This window comes from Camelus dromedarius, chromosome 3 (assembly GCF_036321535.1).
Source record: "Camelus dromedarius isolate mCamDro1 chromosome 3, mCamDro1.pat, whole genome shotgun sequence".
In the NCBI taxonomy this organism is placed as follows: domain Eukaryota; kingdom Metazoa; phylum Chordata; class Mammalia; order Artiodactyla; family Camelidae; genus Camelus; species Camelus dromedarius.
Genome location: NC_087438.1, coordinates 68,605,343 through 68,624,744, shown reverse-complemented (window position 1 = coordinate 68,624,744; position 19,402 = coordinate 68,605,343). Strand labels below are relative to the sequence as shown.

The following is a 19,402-nucleotide window of genomic DNA, read 5'->3' as shown; positions in this document are numbered from 1 at the left end:
AGATTGTAAAGTAATCTGATTATATGTTTACTCTGCAATGTGAAGACCAGTGAGAAATGGTTTTAATTAGGGTACATTTCAAATTTTGATGACTTAGCATGAAAGACAGAAGAGTGAATGCCTTTTAATGCCTGACATTTCCACAAGGTACCAGCCATTTTTCAGAGTCTAGGCTAACAAAACAAGTTGAACAACAAATAAAATCACATACACACAAAGACACAAAATGGTAACTATGTGAATGGTAATTAGGTTGTGTCAGTCATTTCACAATATGTACATAATAAAAACACCAAGTTGACTTTATAATGTTCAGCATTTTCCCCAGTTGTGATCAACTGACCATTTTGTGAGAATTCCTTTCTTTTATTAAGCACTTATTGAGTGCCAAAAATATGTCAAAATTTTCTAAAGACAGGTAAATGAGCAGGATACTCCTGACCTGTTCTCTTATGGAAGCTAACATCTTACAAATGAGATAAAACTTTAAATCAGGTAAATCTGGATTCAGGTTCCATCTTTTCCATCTAATACATGTTCATTCTTAAATGATTTATTTATTTTTCTAAGCCCCATTTTTTTTACATGTAATATGAGGAAAATAATTTCTGTCTTCCCTTTTTTGTGATTATAGAAATAAAATAGTATGTGTGAAATTTTCTGGAATAAATCTAAGTACAAATCAGTTATGTATGCAGTAAATGTAAATCTGTCTTCCTTTTGATGATTTAGGACTAACGTATTTGTCGATTCACGGTGTGAAAATTCTGTCTGTGACCCAGGTACACAGAAGATGTAAATATTTGCAGTTTAATGGCCATTGTTGCTGGGTAGTACGTACTCTCCCATGAAGTGTAATTGAAATAAAACTCAGCAGGCAGTTTAGAAACTTGGATCTTCTTGCCAGCATTGCCACTAAATATAGCTGTGTGACTTTGAACAAGTAATGTCACCATTTTGGGTTTTAGTTTCCTGATATGCCAGGTGCGGCTGTTGAACTAAATGGACCCATAAATTCCTTTCTGGCTCTGAAAGTCTATGACTCTATTTTCTTATGATTCAGTAGACAAATTTGGAATAGATCCTGTCAACCTGCATTGTTGTCTGAATTTTTTTTTTCCTTCTGGTTGCCATGTTTGATGAATAAATTTCCTTCTCATCAGTCAACTTGTGGAAATAACATTTTCCTCTTAATATAATGTCCTTCAATCTGGCTTTTAGTTTCCTTTGGTTCAGGAGTATTGCCTTTCCTCCTGATGTATGCAGGCCAGTGTTAGGTCTTAGAATCATAGAAAAGGTATCATTTCTTAGCCAAGAAAACCCCAAACTACGTTTTAATGATTAATACGGATTATTGTAAGTGTGATGAGGTCAGGCTTGAGACATCATGTTGTGTATAAAATTTGTAAGGAAGAACCATTGAATAGTTATTGTCAGAAGGGAGAGAAGTTGTTTTACATCAGCGTTGTATAGTATAATTTTGGGGAAAGGACCCTAACATCTTTCTAGGAGATAAGACCTCCTTCCCATATCTTCTTCACTGGCAATCCACCGAAATTCTTGGAACCACAATTTGATTTATGCCATTACTGGAAACTCAAAAAAATATATATTAGAAGTCAATATGGTACCAAGTGTTAATAGTGATTGTCTTTTAGAGGGGGACATAGCAGTGTGTTTCGTTGGAAAAGTAGCTTCATTTATGTTTTTGTTAGTATCAGTGTGTGTGTGCGTATTTCCCCATGCAGTGAACACAAATGCTGTTTTGAAAGTGAAAACAGTCTTAGTTTTGAAGATTATCTTTAAAATCTGGAGTGTAAATGGGAGGAGTAATATACTGGGCATTAGGAGATTTGGGTTTATGTTCCAGCTCCAGCCCTGCCTGAGTGACATTAAGCATGAATTTTTTTTTTTTTAACAAACACATAAAAATTCAACCTACAGAGTTTTGTAGTCTGTAGTTTTCAGTATTCTGCCATTAGTGTCAAGTGTAGTATGTGTTTTGTGTGTGTGAGAGAGAGAGGGAGAGGGAGGGAGGGAGAAGGAGAGAAAGAAGGAATTAATATGTACTTTGGATAATCAAAAGCATTTCAACCTGCAGTATTGTGCAGTAAGTTTTGGATCCATAGTGTTTTAGATTCAAAGTTGGATTTAAATTCCTGCTCTGAAGATTTGTAAACTGAAACTTTTTTCCTCACTTATAAAATATAATTACTTATACTTACTTATTTGGATGTTCTTTAAAATTTGAATAACTTGGATATGTCTAGTATCTGACATCAGGGAGTAGCTGATAGCTCTTGTTATCTTTAGTGAATTATGTAAATGATCAGACTAAACAACATGATCTTGAGCCAAAAACGTGGTGGTCCTGTAAAGAAGTAAGAGGTATTTTTCTTTTGTGATTAAAACTTATTAAGGAAAAAAGTTCAAAATTAGGGTCCTGTAATTATTTTTTAAGCATTGGTATCACCTTTGGCAAAAATGTAGGACTCCTCAGTATGATTATTTTAAAAATAAAAAAATACATTTATGTGAAGTTTAGAAATGGAAGCAGTTGTTCCATTAATTTGTTGTCACATTAATGCAACAAGTATTTCTTCATTCAGCAGCAATAATCAAGTGGCCGCTAGATGCCAAGTTCTGAGGGACTTCAGTAGGTGTTAGGGATATAAGGAGAGATCACTTGGGCTATCCTGTTTGGAGTCTGCAGTCTGATGGAAGAGACAGATGTGGAGACAGGGGTCACAAAGCCATACGGTAACAGTAATGGTAGGGCTAAGAGCAAAGCACTGCTGCCAGGGAAGCAGAAGGAAGGAATTATAAAAATGAATGAAACTAAGTTTTAAGGCAGCTCTGTTTGGGACAAGAAAATAATTCCCTTTCCCGGAATGTTGTATTTTTATGGAAATTCTTGCCCTTATTCTTGGCAGTCAATTGTGTGGATGTGCTTTTCATGCTTTTTAGCCTCAATGGCTGAGATCGTTACTAATAATCCTGCTTACCTTTCAAACGTGTACATACACACGCCTTGCCCTTCACTTTTTTTCAAATTTCCTAGGCATGATCTCCCGTATGTAACTTAAGAACACTATTAATACTTGGAATGCTTAATTTGGTTCCTTCAACACAAAGATATTTCTGATCTCTTCTTTATTTAGTGAGAAGATTTCTAAGTCTTGGATAATTTTAATGTATAGTAGATTTTTAAGCATATCTCAATATTTTATGTGATGTTTGACAAAAAAACAGAACAGTGTCTTGGTTAAGGGAGAACTGGGAGTTTTATTTATATAAAACCACAAACTAAAACTGTTATAAATTAAAGGGGGGGAGGAAGCCTACCGATTGGAAGAGTGCTAAACAATGTAGTTTCTTTTTTCCACTTATCATCCCTATGTACCAACTCTTTTATGGGTAAGTTTTTACTTATGGGTGTTTTTAAAAATCAGGATGAAAACAATTATCAGCCTTTCTAGTCTTTCTTAACTTGTTTTGAATGATGACATTTCTACTCTCAGAAAACATTACTCCCCTGAAATGCCCACATCAGTCAAACAGATTGTGTTTCTTGTTTTAATTTAAGTAATTCCAACTTAAAAGGATGATTTTTTTCAATTTAGATGTATTTTAGTTAGCACACCTTCTGAGAGGTAAACATTTTAACAGCTACAGTTGAAGTGCAGTTTTCAGATTAACACATCCTAGTATCTTTTGTTTTCCTTAACTCACCTCCCAAAACACATTGTATCAGCTTTCAAATGAAACATCTTTAACATGTTTAACAGAACAAACACGTTAAAAATAAAAATTGAAGTGATTGTACAGGGAATCAGAAGATTTAGTGCAGAACTCACAGATTGTCAGTCAGGCAGCGCAATCCAGGTGGTAGATTTGTTTCCTTTAGCATTTATCATCACAAGCCCAGGAGAGCCTGTCCCCTTTAAGTGGAGAAATATCCAAGCAAAATTACACATTTTTCAGAGTTATGCTAACCTCCAGCCCAAGGGCCTTTGTGTTTTCAGAAGTTGATTTAGAGCCTCCGTAGCAGTCGTGGAAGACTGAGATATTAAATATCATTGTAAACAGGTTCTCAATTCACACAGAGTACCAGTCATCATTTTTATGGTTAGCTTGACTAATTGCATTAAAGATATCAACCCTGTACAAGCAACTGAATATAATCGAGTTCCATACAAGGTAGAGTAAAGATATAAGTAAATATTTTAGAACAGTGTAGTAGAAGCAATTAATTCTGCCAAAGAAATCATGTAAAGCATTGCAATGGATATTAACCTTTGAGTTTTAAGGGGAAAAAAGATGCCTTTTTTTAGGTTGGAGGCTAGAGTGTCTTGGAGAGGGAGGGCTTTTCAGGCAGAGACATCATCATAAGTAAAGGGAGAGAGATAGAAAAGTACATGGAGTAGTGTGACGCCATTGGGGTCTAAGACAGGCAAATACGTAGAGAGAAACTTCTGGAAAGTAAGGGTAGGGAGGGACAAGTTATAAAAGCCCTAGACTGATGTCACTGAGGATGTTTGTTTAGGTTAGTAACATGATCAAATATTCATATTAATAAGATGATATCATCCTTGAAACAGAGAATGACCTTAAGTTGGAGCCCTTGTATTAGGGAACTGGTTAGAGCAGTGTTTTTTAATGCTGTTTAATAAAGATGCGTGGCAAGCTGCTGTTACTACACACACACACACACACACACACACACACACACACACACACACACACAGAAATCTGAAACAAATTTCCATAAAGTTATGTGCATGAAACACTGTCATTTTCTACTATAATCCATTGTATTCTTTTTCACTCTTTAAAAATTGCTGATCAATGACCCCAAATTTAGTTCTTGATTCACTAATGGTTCTAACTAATAGTTTGAAAAATAATTAGGAAATTATTGCAGTGAAAGTTCAAAAAACATGGTGGTGCCTAAGTTCAGAAAATATCAATAGAAGTAAAGAAGAGAGAATATATTCAGGAGAAATTTTGGGACTTTGTAATGAATTAGATATGGAGGATAAAAGAATTATGGAGATCAGGGCCTTTCAGTCAAGTCAAAATGTGACTTTCTACTAAAATAGAGTATGAGAAAAGTCCATTTAGAATTAAATATGGTGTAATAAATGTGAAGTTGCATTGGCCTATCTTGTGATATCAGAAAATAAAACATTCATTTTTATCCACTCATGACATGATACTTTTCTGAATGCTTAATGGGTATCAGAATGCCTAAATCAACTGTCTTTCCAGGAACAGGTGTCAGATAAATCATATATACTAAGTTAGAAATCATTATTTATCCTTGGATTATACTTTCAAAAAATGAAAAGAAAAAATAATTTAGAATGACAAAATTTTTGTTTTCTTAAACAAGAAAATTTCACGTCAATGCAGTGTCACTGTGAGAAGTTTAATGATGTAATCACTAAAAGTTAAGAAACTCAGATACGTTTCCCACAGCAAGTGAACGACCATATTGTACATAGTTTATTAACACCATGAATTGCAAAGAGAAAAAGTTACAGTTGTTCTGCCTTGGTTTTCTGGCATGGGTGATTAAAGTCTCGGCCATAGTATTTCTTGAATGCCATTTCCTTCCTTTTAATGCACAGCATAATTTTTAAGAACATAAATTCTTTGCTGAATCAGTTCTTCCCTCTGTAAAACAACAGTAACTGCTCAGCAGCCACTGATCAGTGGAGTCGTGCAGTTCCCTGATGAGGACAAGAGTACTTGGAAATACATTTTAAGAATCTTGCTTGGTTTCCCATCCTTTTGTCTTGGCTATCACAATAATGAATTTTTACCCAAGACAGTGAACAGCTGCCAGAATTCTCTCTTCACACCCCTTCAGAAAATTTTAAATGATCTTTTCTTTTTAATTACAAAGGAAAGATTTAGAAGGCATGCTTAATATTCGTTTTATATGTGTTTTCAAGAAACTTGACATTTATAACAATTCAAATAAATATTAGTCTTGCTACTGTATATGTTCACTTTTGTAAAACTTTTGCACAAACATGCAAGTTCTTAATTGTGATGAAGAGTGAAATGAATAGATCATATTTAAATAACTTTGAAAATTCATGTAGTATAACAAGTGTGGGTTTTTTTTGGAGAGATGACTTGTTATTGACCACCTCTCTCTCTCTCCTTTTTTTTTTGGGTGGGGGGGTAATTAGGATTTTTAAAAATTTATTTATTTATTTAATGGAGGTACTAGGGATTGAATCCAGGACCTCATGCATGCTAAGCATGAGCTCTGTCACTGAGCTGTACCCTCCCCCTGTAAGTTTTTAACAATGCTCATAAAATCTATGAACTTCTATAAATATATTGTTAAGTCCCAGGTGGAGAACAGCAGTTAAAGCTCTTACCTTCATGTAGCTTAGTGCACACAACCATTCATTGACAACCAGAAAGTGTGAGATTTTATTTTTAAGTGAGAAAAATAACATATGCAAATCACTGTCCTTCTGACGTCTTACTTTTTACCTCTTACTACCACTATTACTCCCCTTCCTCTATTTTTTCATCTTTTCTCAAAAAATAGATGATTTGTAATATAGCCACTGAAAATTAAGAAGGATGATGAATGCTAAGTTTGAGCTTGATTAAAAATGTAGAATCACAATGAAAAACTCTTCCTGATTTCCATAATGCTAGAATTAATCATGTGAGATGCAGTCTAACATATTTCTTGGTATTCAGATCTTCATCTTCTAGAATGAGTTTAATTTTTTTCTCGTTCTGCAATTTCCCTATAAATAATATGACACTGTTCTTCCCACCTTTGCCAGTGATGTAAACAAATCTGGGTTTGTGAAAAAAAATTCTCTTCTGTTTAGTCACTTAGTTATTTTCATGATATGTGTCATTTGCGTTTATTTCTATCCACCTGAAGATTTTATTGTCAGCAAGCATAAAATGTGATATGTGTGTGATTGTATATTTTTGTGTCCATTTACTATACTGAAAGTACAAATCTTCAATATGCTTCGTTTCTGTTCCTTATGCTTTGTTTACTACATAATGGTATACTACATATAAATCAACTTTTTTTTTTCTTTTTGCATTGAAGTGTAGTCAGTTTACAGTGTTCTGTAAATTTCTGGTGTACAGCATAGTGATTCAGTTATATATAAATTCTTTTCATATTCTTTTTCATTATAGGCTAGTTCAAGGTACTTAATATAGTTCCCTGGACTATACATATAGCAGGACCTTGTTAGTCTATTTTATATATAGTAGTTAGCATCTGCAAATCCCAAACTTCCAACTTACCCCTCCACCTACCCCTTTCCCACCCTGGTAACCATAAGTTTGTTTTCTATGTCTGTGAGTCTGTTTCTGTTTTGTTCAACTATTAACCCTATGCTTCATGTTTCAAAAAGTCACATAGATTAAATATTTAATCATTTTACCAGTATTTTGAAAATTCTTTTCCTCAAGAGATCTGAGGTGAAAGTATTATTTTTATGTTTCAGATACTTAAAGCCCTTTGTTTAATAACTGCTCAGAATTTGGGGAATGTCATGACTGAGTGGCCTTATATATTATGCTTATGACCAAATGGTAAGGCATTCTTTCTTCTATAGGGAGGTTGGGGCAAAATATGAACTTAAAGACATTTTCTTTGATTCTGAAAGAAATCCATATGTAAATAGTGTCAGTTAAAACTCCTGTCCTGAAGTCATTCTAAAATAGATGTGCTTTTCTTTTATATGCACTGTGTCCTCAGACATGTTTCTCAGTCACTTTGACCTAGTTCCTCACCTCTAAAGTGGAGGTAGTTCCTTACCTCAAAGTATTGCAAAATTGTTGGTTTCAGGTCTGTTTGGGGCCTGCTGTCCTCACCTCAAGAAAGTCAGAGAGATCGATAGGGTACACGTTTCAGCTTCCCCTAGCCACTTTGAGAGAGTAACCACAAAGCCCCAAACAAAACCAGGTATTAGAGATTCTCTGTTCTCTTGACTCTTTAAGCTCAAAAACAGGATGGGAGCAGACAGGAACCATCAGCTTCCTCTGAGGGAAGAGGAGAGGAGAGGTTATCCCCCATTTCATGCTCGGTTGACAAATGTGATTCCATTGGTAATGCCAGTTTGGGCTGAGGGATTTCAATGTCAGTACAGAGGACACACAGTGAGCTTGGCCAACCGAAGGAAAAAAAAAATGTGTTTGGAAAATCATGTGTTTGGAACTCCTCTGAACATTAATGATGAGAAAGAATAGGGGTTAGTCTGTGATCCACTCTGTTTCCTTCTCATTTAATCTTTGTCACATGTGTAAAGACGGAATTAACAAATTCCTGTATCACAGTACGTGCTGTTTTACCTCAGTGCCTAGCATGACTAGTCCTGTGGGTAGCCCAAGGTGTCACATGCGCCGTGGATGCATCACCACGTGGCTAGCTGAATGAGCATCATCCTATTGTTACTAGTAGTAACTGTCGAGATTTTATTTTGACCAGATGCTATCATTGTAAAATAGCACAAATAGTAAGATAGCTGTGGAAAAAGAATTCTGCGCACTTAGTGAAGCATCTGCACAATGAACTCTCAAGGTGTATCTGTTGAGTTCTTGAAAGATGGACCTCCTGGTTGCTTAGACCATTAAGCCATAACTTAAGGGAGATGAAGAGAATATGGACAAGTCTAAGAGATCTGTCTAACTAAGGAATTCAGTGATCTTGAGGTATTACACATGAAGTAAGCACTTCTTTCCTTAAAAAATTGAATGAATTAAAATGAATAAAAAGCATTTTTATAGGTGTGAAATGAGTGAAAGTACCTTTCATTCTGCATAAAAGAAATGTTGAGAGGCAGTAAATCTAGTGTGCGATCACAGAAGTTTCAGAGGTCTAGACTACAGGTGGAGCTAGCTGTATTCCCAAAGGTTTTCAATCAATGACGGAAGGAAGAAAAACAAATTGAAAAGTGGGCAGCTGAGAGTAAACAGGGAGTTTGGCCAACATAACTAGCTCTATATGTATGTTTTCATGTTTTTGAGATGTCGAAATATTTGGACAGTACAAAACATTTAATTTGGCTAAAGAAGCAGAACCTGAGTGTATTAACTATTCTTAGGCACTCAGTAGTTTTGACTCACAAAAATCCATCATTTCAAAATTGGGCACTCTTCAGTTTTATGAGATTAAGAGTAACATGTAAAGTAAATAAATAAATGCTTGCTAATGCATTCTGGCTACTTTTGAATATTATCATCCCCAAGATTTTTTTAAAAGGAAGATGAAGAATGTGTGATTGCAAATCTATTCATGATCCTGCTCAATCAGCAGTATTGCTACTAGTAACGCTATAAAGTTCACAACAAGTCTCCTGAGTCACTGGATTGCAACACAGCTGGTTGGTTATTTTGGCTTCCTTAGTGTTCGCCCTGATTATGTGACATTTGGCTAATTATGTGACTAAATATCTAACTCAGCCACAGAGAAGTTAGTTTACTGGCCACATGTGGACATGATGTTAATCTTTCCTTCCAGTGAAAAATTAAACATAGTCACTCCAAAGAAAATGAGCAAGCAGGCTTATAGAGCCAGCATGCTTTACATTTTACGATGTGTCCTTCTGTCATGCTATTTATTTTCAGTACCTCTGTCTCCATCCTTACAAAGCCTGGTCGGGCTATGGTTGGATCTTAAAACATTTACAGTAAAGCTCAGGTGGTTTGATTATGCTTTGATCTCCTGGTGCTTGTTCAGTTCACACCACAGTCATTTAGCATTCTTTGATTGCATGGAGTACATTGGCTCCTCTCCTGGATCAACCCTATTCTCCAGAAATAGTGTTACTCTGTTAGTTTCCCTTCACTTCTGAGGTGGAAAGTCCCTGTCTTTCAGCACTCAACTTAATTGACGACTGTCTTATTAGTCCTTAAATAGCACATGGCCAGACAGTCCTGTTTCAGAAACACACTGAGTCAGTCCTAAAAGAGTGTGTTTTGCAAACATGAGTGTGGGAGGGCTTTTAAATATGTGATGAGAAAAAGTTATGAAAAGCAGAACGAAATTAAGTGATTTTTTTTCACCTGAAAAGATAATTCAGTAGAATGTTACTTTGGCTCTCTGTAACGGGACTGGCTCTGATTATTTTTACAATCATAGAGAAAAATCAAGTATAGATATTTTTCTATGGTGGAAATTCCCTGAAAAGAGTTGCTTGAGGAACTGTTACAGCAGAAAGCCATCTTCCCTGAGAGGAACACGTTAACTATCGTGTTAACAAGTGTTGTCTATTTTTCACCTGAGGAAGGAGAGGTGTGTGTACTAATGTTCAGAATGCATTTCCTCATAGTGTCCAAATTCATCTTATGATCGGGTTGGTTGGGATTTTAGACTATTTTTAAAACTGGCGTGGAGCATGTTTTAGGACTTTAAAACTGGTCATATTCTCCTTCTTCCATCAGTTCCACTGTAAGATGCTCACTTTGCTTCTGTTCACATGTCACTGTCCCTTTTCAGGGCAGTCCCATTCCTGATATTCTTACTGTAAGGGGCATGAATGATCACTCGTCTCCAGTAGTGCTGGATCACGGATGGAGACAAAATACATACTCTGTCATATAATATAGTGGGTGTAATTAAAGTCATATAACTTGAAAAGATTATTTATTTCTAAATAATATGACGTGTTAATTTTTATTTGTTTTCTCTCTGAGCTCACCCTGCATAACGCAGATTTTGTTTAATTGTGTAAGGTAAAAGATATTTGTTGTGTTAGATAAATGATGTCAGAGATCTAGGAACTAATAAGATGTATTAATTAAGAGAGATAAGGAAAGATATATAAGCCAGTAATTTTGATAGTAGAGCACACACTTTACTTTTTAATTAAATTGAAGTTGTTTGAGAAATTAATTAATGTGGCAAAATGCACTAGGAAGAGAAATGTGAAAAACTTTCCTAATGCAGTCAAGCCTGCGAAAATGCAGAAAGATGAAATTAGATTATTTTCCCTTTGCTTGAAAGGCTGATGTAAGGAACAAAAAAGAAAAAAAAAATTATGTGTATGTGTTTGTCATTGTGTAGATTGAATAGGTTCAAATGATTTTTTTTCCAAATTAGCAAACTCTTGCTTGTTAAAAATATAATTTTTCACTTGTCAACTAATTAAAATATGCCTTTTTCAGCAAGCTGAACTATTATAAAGTAAAAAGGTGTTTTTTAAGTCAAGTATCCAAAGATCTGTGTGACAGAGTTAAAGAAGCATCACAAACTGGTTAAAGACAAAATTCAAGGTGCTTTCCAAAGCTTTCTTGTAATATGTGGATGAAATCAGATACTTAGTGAGACCCTGGAGCTTCAGCTGCAAGAACAGGACAGTAGATTCTGTCCCTCCTTCACAGAGGGCACATGGCCTATTAGTAGGGGAAACAGGCATTTTGATGATGTCTTCAAAAGGAACAGAAAGATATTTGATCCTATAGTAAGGACTTTTCTGCATTATTTAACATCTCAAAAAGGCATTTGAAATGTGATAACTCTGTTCTTCTTACTTTTCTTTCCCATTTAGGCCTATAGAAGGCAATTACAAATATGTTTGTGGAAAATGCTGTAAGGAATTGTACTTTTCCCTCAGCCTCAGGGAACAGAAAAGCCATCTTCAGTGACTTATGTTTATACACTTGTTGAAATGACTTAAGCTTGACAAGTGGTGCCGATTGGAGTATGAGGTCTACTGTGTTTTCCTCACTTACAGCCTAGCACGTGGTTTACACTGCCTGCTGCCTGGCTTCAGAGCCCTTGCAAACTGACCATCATAAGTTCACCTGTTAGGAATTCATATCGTGTTTTTATGAAGATAACAGTAATAAGACTTTTCAGACAATAGATCGAATAAATATAAATGACAATTTGAACCTCATACTAAGAGTGCACATCCTTATTGAAGACAGTATTCCTGAATGTGTGGCGACTTATTAAAAATGTAATTTTACCAAGCAAAGTATCTTTTTTTCCCACCTGGGAAGCAAAACAAAACAAAACCAACAACAGAAAAACAAACCAAGAAAGACCATGCTCATTCCCCATTCTTCTTTTCATGCACACCATTTTAGGAGTGAATGTTTCATATTTATTTTTCATTTATCCATTAATTTTTTCCTCTTCAGGTGTAATCTAGCCCCTGTGGTGGAGTTTGCTGCAGATGTGGGAACTAAGTCAGATTTTATTACCATGAATCCATCAGTTGTACAAAGAGCATTTGGAGGCTTTCGGAATGAGAGTGACAGAGAAAAATTTGTGCATAGACTTTCCATGCTGAATGACAGTGTCCTTTGGATCCCCGCTTTCATGGTCAAAGGAGGAGAGAAGCACGTGGAGTGGGTTAATGCATTAATCCTTAAGAATAAACTGAAAGTGCGAACTGCCTATCCATCACTGAGACTTATTCATGCTGTCAGAGGGTAAGTGTCTGGAAAGGACCAGTCTGTCCTTGGAACATGTAACTAAACATTTTCCCTAGACAGGGAGGAGCTTCAGTAAAGTCTCCCAGTAGATAACATGTTTCCATTATTTTATAATCGCTACTCTCTTCAGCAACTTGAATTCTGCTAATGCACTGTTTTATTTTAACTCATTCTCTTTCTTTGAAAAAGCAAATATTTGAACTTGGCACTTCTGTCTGCTCGTGAACAGATTACTGATTTTTATATTTTGCTGTGTTAAAGAGTAATAAGAATTCATAGTAAAATTGATGAATTTGGGGATAAGAAAACTGCCAACAGAACTACAATCAACAGTGCTAAGTAGGTAGTGGACAGTATTGTGGGACCTTAACTGTTACGTGTATTTACGGAGCAGTTAAGTCCCCCCTGTAGTTAAGAGGCCTGCTAGTGATAGAGAAGGCTGGCTGAGATAATATGCCTTAACACTTCCCCTCAAGAGGCACAGATGGCATTTTTATGAATTAAGTCAACATGTCCCTTTTATTAATATAAGCTCAAAAGAAAGACCTACAAAAATTGACTCTTGTTTAAAAGTGGCAAATGACCAAAAGGCCAAATTCAGTCATGCATACATATGAGTGTGTAAAATACATTACACAAATATAAACAATTATATGTATTTATTAAATATCTCCTGAGTGTCGGATACTGTAAATTCAAAAAGAAAGAAGTGCTAATCGCTGCTTTAAAGGAATGCATAGGCTTTATGATAGAACCAAAGGCGTGTACAACCCACTAAGGCATAAACAAATAATAAGGGGATGTATCGTCCAAAGTGTAGAATTTGCCTCAGGTTAGCAAAGAAGTCTTAAAAATCTAACATTTGAACTAGTCTTTAAAAGCAGAAAACGATTTTTTAAAATTTTTTAAGTGATTGTCGGGGAACGGAAGAGATAGAGGAAACCAGGAGGAAATGTTATTGCCTCATTTGAGCAAACTGAGGCAAGGAAATAACTAAGAACATGGTAAGCTTGTGGGATAATGGAATGTATTGTGGAGCATTGGAAAAATAACTTGTGATCTGGTTGGGAAGAGAATCAATTTTATCCTTTATGGAGCACAATTAAATATGTGGGTTTAGGAGAATAAATCTTGTAACTGCAGACTCTGTATTGGCAAAGAGAGATGCTAGAGATACGAAGACCATTTAGGTCTTTTGATTAATTTACTCATAAGATGATCAAGATGTAGGGCAAAAAATCAGGGGACATGGAAAAGATGGGCAAGTTTAGAGGACCAATGAAATACAATGGCTGGAAATCCTAACAGGAAAAGGTTTTCAAACCCAGAGTTATAAATAGTTTGCTTGGGAATGGGCTAAAGTGTTTTCCTTTTTCTTTTGTTATTGAGGTATTTTCCTTCAAAGACTTACCATTTCCTTGTTTAAGACTTAAGACAGTTTCTTGGATTGTTATTCTGCACAGTTAAACTGATTTCTTATAATTAGATCATGGTTAGTCAACATTCATTCTCTTGATGTTTGCCATGAAGTTTCAACAAAGTAAGATAAAATACAAGCATTTGGAGGGATAAGGAATTCTTTAAGTTATAAAGATTCCTGGTAGTTCCAGTTTGACTATTAAAAAAAAAGACACGTTCTTAACAGAGAGTAACTTCATAATGTGCTGTGCTAGGAACATATTTTAATTATTTTTTCAGTTCTTTATTGAATACATGTATTGCAAATATTTTATCCAAGTCTGTGGTTTGCCTTTTCAATCTCTTAGTGGTGTCTTTCGATGAACATGAGTTTAAGTTTAACAAAACCCAATTTATCAATATTTTTTCTTCAATTTTTAAAAATTGTGATAAAGAACACATAACATAAAACCTACCATCTCAGCCGTTTGTGAGTGTACACTTTAGTAGTATTAAGTAAGTTCATATTGTGGTATAACCATCACCAGCATCCACATCCAGAACTCTTCCTCCTGCAAAACCGAACCTCTATACCTGTTGAACAATTTCTTCCCATTCAGCTGCTGACAGTCACCACTCTCCTTCCTTGTCTGTGTGATTTGACTACTCTAACTACCTCACCCAAGTGGAATCATCTTTATTTCACTTAGCATAATGTCATTGTTTCTTACAATGTTTTTTAATTTAAAATTTACTTTGTCTGACAGTATAGCCACTTCTTACATTAATGTCTTTTTTTTTTTTAGGGTCTTTTGGTGGTGAAATATTTGAATTTCTTGCTTCTTTTGTGTATATTCTAGAGCTATTTTCTCTGTGGTTGCCAGACAGATTTCATGTAAAATCCTGAAGTTGTAAAACTTTTATTTGAATTTATACCAGTTTAACTTCAATAACATACAAAAAAAGCTCTGTCCCCACCCCTTTTGGTTGTAGATACCACAAAAGTATATTTTTATACATAGTATGTCCCAAAACATAAACTAATAATTCTTTAAAATGCATTAGTATTCTAAATTTATATAGAAAAGATTTGGAGTTACAAGTCAAAGTTACAGTAATATTAGCTTTCACACTAGTAATTTTTTAATATAGTAATCTCTTAAATCATGTAGAAACATATGAAAAAAGACAGTTACAAACCATTGTTACAATAATACTAGCTTTTTTATAATTGCCCATGAATTTAACTTTAGTGAGATCTTTATTTCTCCACACATCCTTTTTGCTATGTTAATGTTGAGTATCATTGATTCATAGAAAAGCGAAGAAGTCTCTGTGCCCTGTCTTACAGACACACACTCTCCAGTGATAGCTTATTAAGATGAAAAACCAAGTATTTTGAAGAAAGTACTCTTTGATTATAGGAAATTAATAAGAAAATTTAGTTACTATGAATTAGTATTTTTAATAGACTATTTTTAGAGTATTTATTTGTTCACAGAAAAAATTGAGCAGAGAGTACAGAGATTTTCCGTGTACTGCCTGCCCCAGCACGTGCAGAGCCTCCCGTATTGTCACCGTCTTCCACCAGAGATCTACATTAGTTAAAATTAGTGAACCTACATTGATACATCATTATCACCAAAGCCCATAGTTTGCTTTTAATTTTTATGTTCCATGGGTTTTGACAGGTGTATAATGCTATGTATCTACCATTATAGTATATAGAGTAGTTTATAATCCTACAGTACATGGGGTAGTTCCACTAAAAATCCTTTGTGCTCAGACTGTTCACCTTCTCTCCCCAGTAACCCATGGCAAGCATTGATCATTTTACTGTCTTCATAGTTTTCCCTTTTCTCAAATGTCATATTGTTGGAGTTATTTGGTATGTAGCCTTTTCAGATTGATTCCTTTCACTTAGTAATATGTGTTTAAGTTTCTTCCATGTCTTTTCATGGCTTGATAGCTCATTCCTTTTTAGTGCTGAATAATATTCCATTGTCTGGATGTACCGGTTTATTTATTCACTCACCTATAGCTTCCAAGTTTTGGCAATCATGAATAAAACTGCTAAAAACATTTGTGTGCAGGTTTTTGGATGGACATAGTTTTCAACTCATTTGGGTAAATACTGAGGACTGTGATTGTGGGATCTTATGATAAGAGTATGTTTAGGTTTATAAGAAATTGATGAGCTGTCTCCCAAAGTGGCTGTACCATTTTATGTTCCCACCAGTAATGAATAAGACTTCCTGTTTCTCCACATGCTCTTGTGTTTTCAGTGTTCTGGATTTTGGTCATTCTAATAGGTATGTAGTGATATTTCATTGTTGTTTTAATTTGCATTTCTCTAATGACATATGATATGGAGCATCTTTTAATATGCTTTTTTTGCCATCTTTATCTCTTCTTTCGTGAGATGTATGTTCAAGTCTTTGGCTCATTTTTTAAGTTGAGTTGTTGGTTTTCTTATTGAAGAGTTCTTTGTATGTTTTAGATAACTGTCCTTTATCAGATACGTCCTTTGCACATATTTTCTCCCAGACTATGGCTTGTTTTTTCTTTCTGTTGACATTGTTTTAATGAAGCCCAGCTTATCAATTATTTCTTTCATTGATAATGCCTTTGGTATTTTATCTAAAAAGTCATCACCAAACCCAAGGTTTTCTAGATTGTCTTACATGTTACCTCCTAAAAGTTTTATAGTTTAGCATTCTTCATGTTAATCTGTGATCTATTTTGAGTTAATGACTATATTCATATGGGCCTATTTCTGGGCTCTTTATCTGTTCCATTTGATCTGTTTGTCTATTCTTTATCAGCACTGTACTGCGCTGATTACTGTAACTTTATAGTAAGCCTTGAAGTTGGTTAGTGTCAGTCCTCTGACTTTGTTCCTCTTCATTAACATTATGTTGACTATTCTGGGTCTTTAGCCTCTCCACATAAACTTTGGAATTATTACCTTTGTTCTCTAGACTCCAGTTTATATTTCTCTGTTCACTACCAGCAGCTAAACACTTAATAAGGGCCTGTTTGAAATACACCATTTTCAATAAATTAGAACCCAGATAGAATTACATATGATTAACAGCAGTAAACTCATATAGGCCTTTTACATTTATTTTAAACATAAGAGATTTATAACCATTTACTAGTTAATTCAACGGTACTCTCATTTTATATTTTATCTTACTTACTTTTCTTCCATAACCATTATGAATATAAACTACTTCACTCTTTCAAAAGCATTTTATTCCAAAGAACAAGGCCAAACTTCTGACCACTGGAAAGTTAATGACATGCTTACGTTAGGTTATTTTGACAAGACGAATTTTTGAATTCTCCAGAAAGAACTTAACTTGCTACTTTCCTGCTTAAACATCTACATATTTCCCCTCAGGGTCAAGTGATTGATTTCTAAACTGTGGCCCAGGATATAAAAAGTAGCTCTAGATTTGCCTTTCAACTTTCAAATACCTTGGAAATTTGTACACATGGTATATAGGAAAGGTAACGGAACTAATGAAATTAACACATTAATGCATGCAAATATGTTTGTACTCTACAAAGGGACTAAAACTCAGAAAGGAAATAAGGAAGTGTGATCGTTGATGAAACAAGACTTACATGCTAAGAAAGCAAGAGCAAACTCCCCAAAGATCTATTCGTTAAGTATCTCTTTTACATGTCTCTGAAACCCTGTGATTAATTCCGTTCAGGAAAACAGTTTAGAGTTTCATATGCTCTGTTGATTACTAGAGTTTGTTGTCTCTCATGGAAGGTCTTTCATGCAGGCCATGCGTTTTAGGATGCACATAATCACAACATTAAAATGTGAGGGCCTTTCTAAGTACTGCAGTTACAAATAGAAAGTTTAAGTGATTTGGAAAGCAAAAAGAACCTTGAACACAGTGAGGATCATTTAGTTTTCATATCATCAAGCTTCATTATTTAAACTTTTTCCTCTCTGAAAACTGTAATGGCTTACCAACCTTAAGCATCCATTTAATTGTAGATTTTTTTAAAATCTCTAAAAATATAACCGTCAATCACAAAACTCACTTATGTTTTAATGTATGGTCATTCTTAAGTCATGTTAAGTGAAACAGGAGGGGGAAATGTTGCTGGATTCTAATTTTAAAACAATCTTACAAAATTATTATTCAAACTTTTATATATAAATCCTTTGCCTCTTGGCAAATATCATGAATTATTATTAAAATACTTAAACCAAAAATAAAATACCTGGGGGGAAGTGTATAGCTCAAGTGGTAGAGCACATTCTCAGCATGCAGGAGTCCTGGGTTCAATGCCCAGTATCTCCTCTAAGCAGAAATCAGTGAATAAACCTGATTACCTCTCCCTCATAAAAATAAAATATCTGCCTTAATTATTTTATAAATTTTTATGATCCATTAGTTTTATTTTTTTAATTCTACTATAATAAAAATAATGTATTTGCCATATTTTGTCACCATATTCTAATTATTAATTTGCTTTAATATAAATATTCAAGTAATAGGGACTACAATTAAGTTGATAAGCTGATACTTTGTATTAATCATGATAAATACTTAGATTGAGGATTCACTAGTGATCATTGAGATTGATAAAAATACATAATATTCAGTGGTATCACCTTCATAGTTAATAATTCTAAAGTTATCCAACAATTTTATAAATAGATGTCATCACCAAAATGATTTTTAAGGGAAAGACGAATTCAGTTCACATAGATTTTTAAAAATTTTATGAGTTCTACTTGTGACTTTCTTCTTCATCTTTTAATCAAGAATACATATGCTACCCCTGTATTTGACAAATCTTCCAAATGTGTATTGTTTGAAGGATAATTTAACAACTATAAAAGAAATGTGCAAGTGTGAAATAAGTTGACTATGTGACTGCTTTAAATTTGTTTAGAATTAAGAATTTTTATTTGAAATGCTTGGTAGAACTTTCATGACCTATAGCAATGTTTCTCAAATTGGAGTTCACAGGTATATTTTGCAGGTTCTGAGAAGATATTCTTATTCTCTTTAAAACGTGTTTTTAAATTGATCCAAACAAAGAACATTGAATTATAGAATTTGCAAGAATTATCTGGAGTTTGATGTTCAAGGAAGGTCAAAACAAACTCCTCTTATTCTGACTGTAGACAAGACTATTTATATCCTTGAGTCTCAGATTTGTGTCCTTTAAAATGTAGGTATTGACATAAATAATCATTTAGATTCCTTTGGGCTCTGAGTTTAGCTGGTTCCATACTTTAACTGTTCTTGCTCACATGAATATTCAAAATGCCACAACAAATATTTGTACTTAATTTTCAGAAACATCCTCAGGAATGTTTTCCTTATAACATAAAGGAGGTTCATATAACTATTGAACATCGTGATAAGTGGGGTGGCTTACTAAAATATCCTTGCTTTAAAGTCATTTGTCTAGGAATTTAAATATTCATATTCTTCAAGGTCATAATTAAGTTAATCCACCCTCATCTAAATGTTTCCTGTTGATATTAAAAGGTACACACATGCAAACACACACA

At 34.4% G+C, this 19,402-nt stretch overlaps 1 protein-coding gene across 2 annotated transcripts in view; it reads left to right on the top strand.

Annotated features, from left to right (window-relative positions):
- ST8SIA4 (ST8 alpha-N-acetyl-neuraminide alpha-2,8-sialyltransferase 4) overlaps positions 1 to 19,402 on the top strand; it is an 87,775-nt gene that overhangs the window by 25,442 nt on the left and 42,931 nt on the right. For both annotated transcript variants that reach the window (XM_064482768.1, XM_010996731.3), the window contains exon 4: positions 12,151 to 12,444. In XM_064482768.1, coding sequence (XP_064338838.1) covers positions 12,151 to 12,444 — 294 coding nt within the window. The remainder of the gene's footprint in view (positions 1 to 12,150; positions 12,445 to 19,402) is intronic.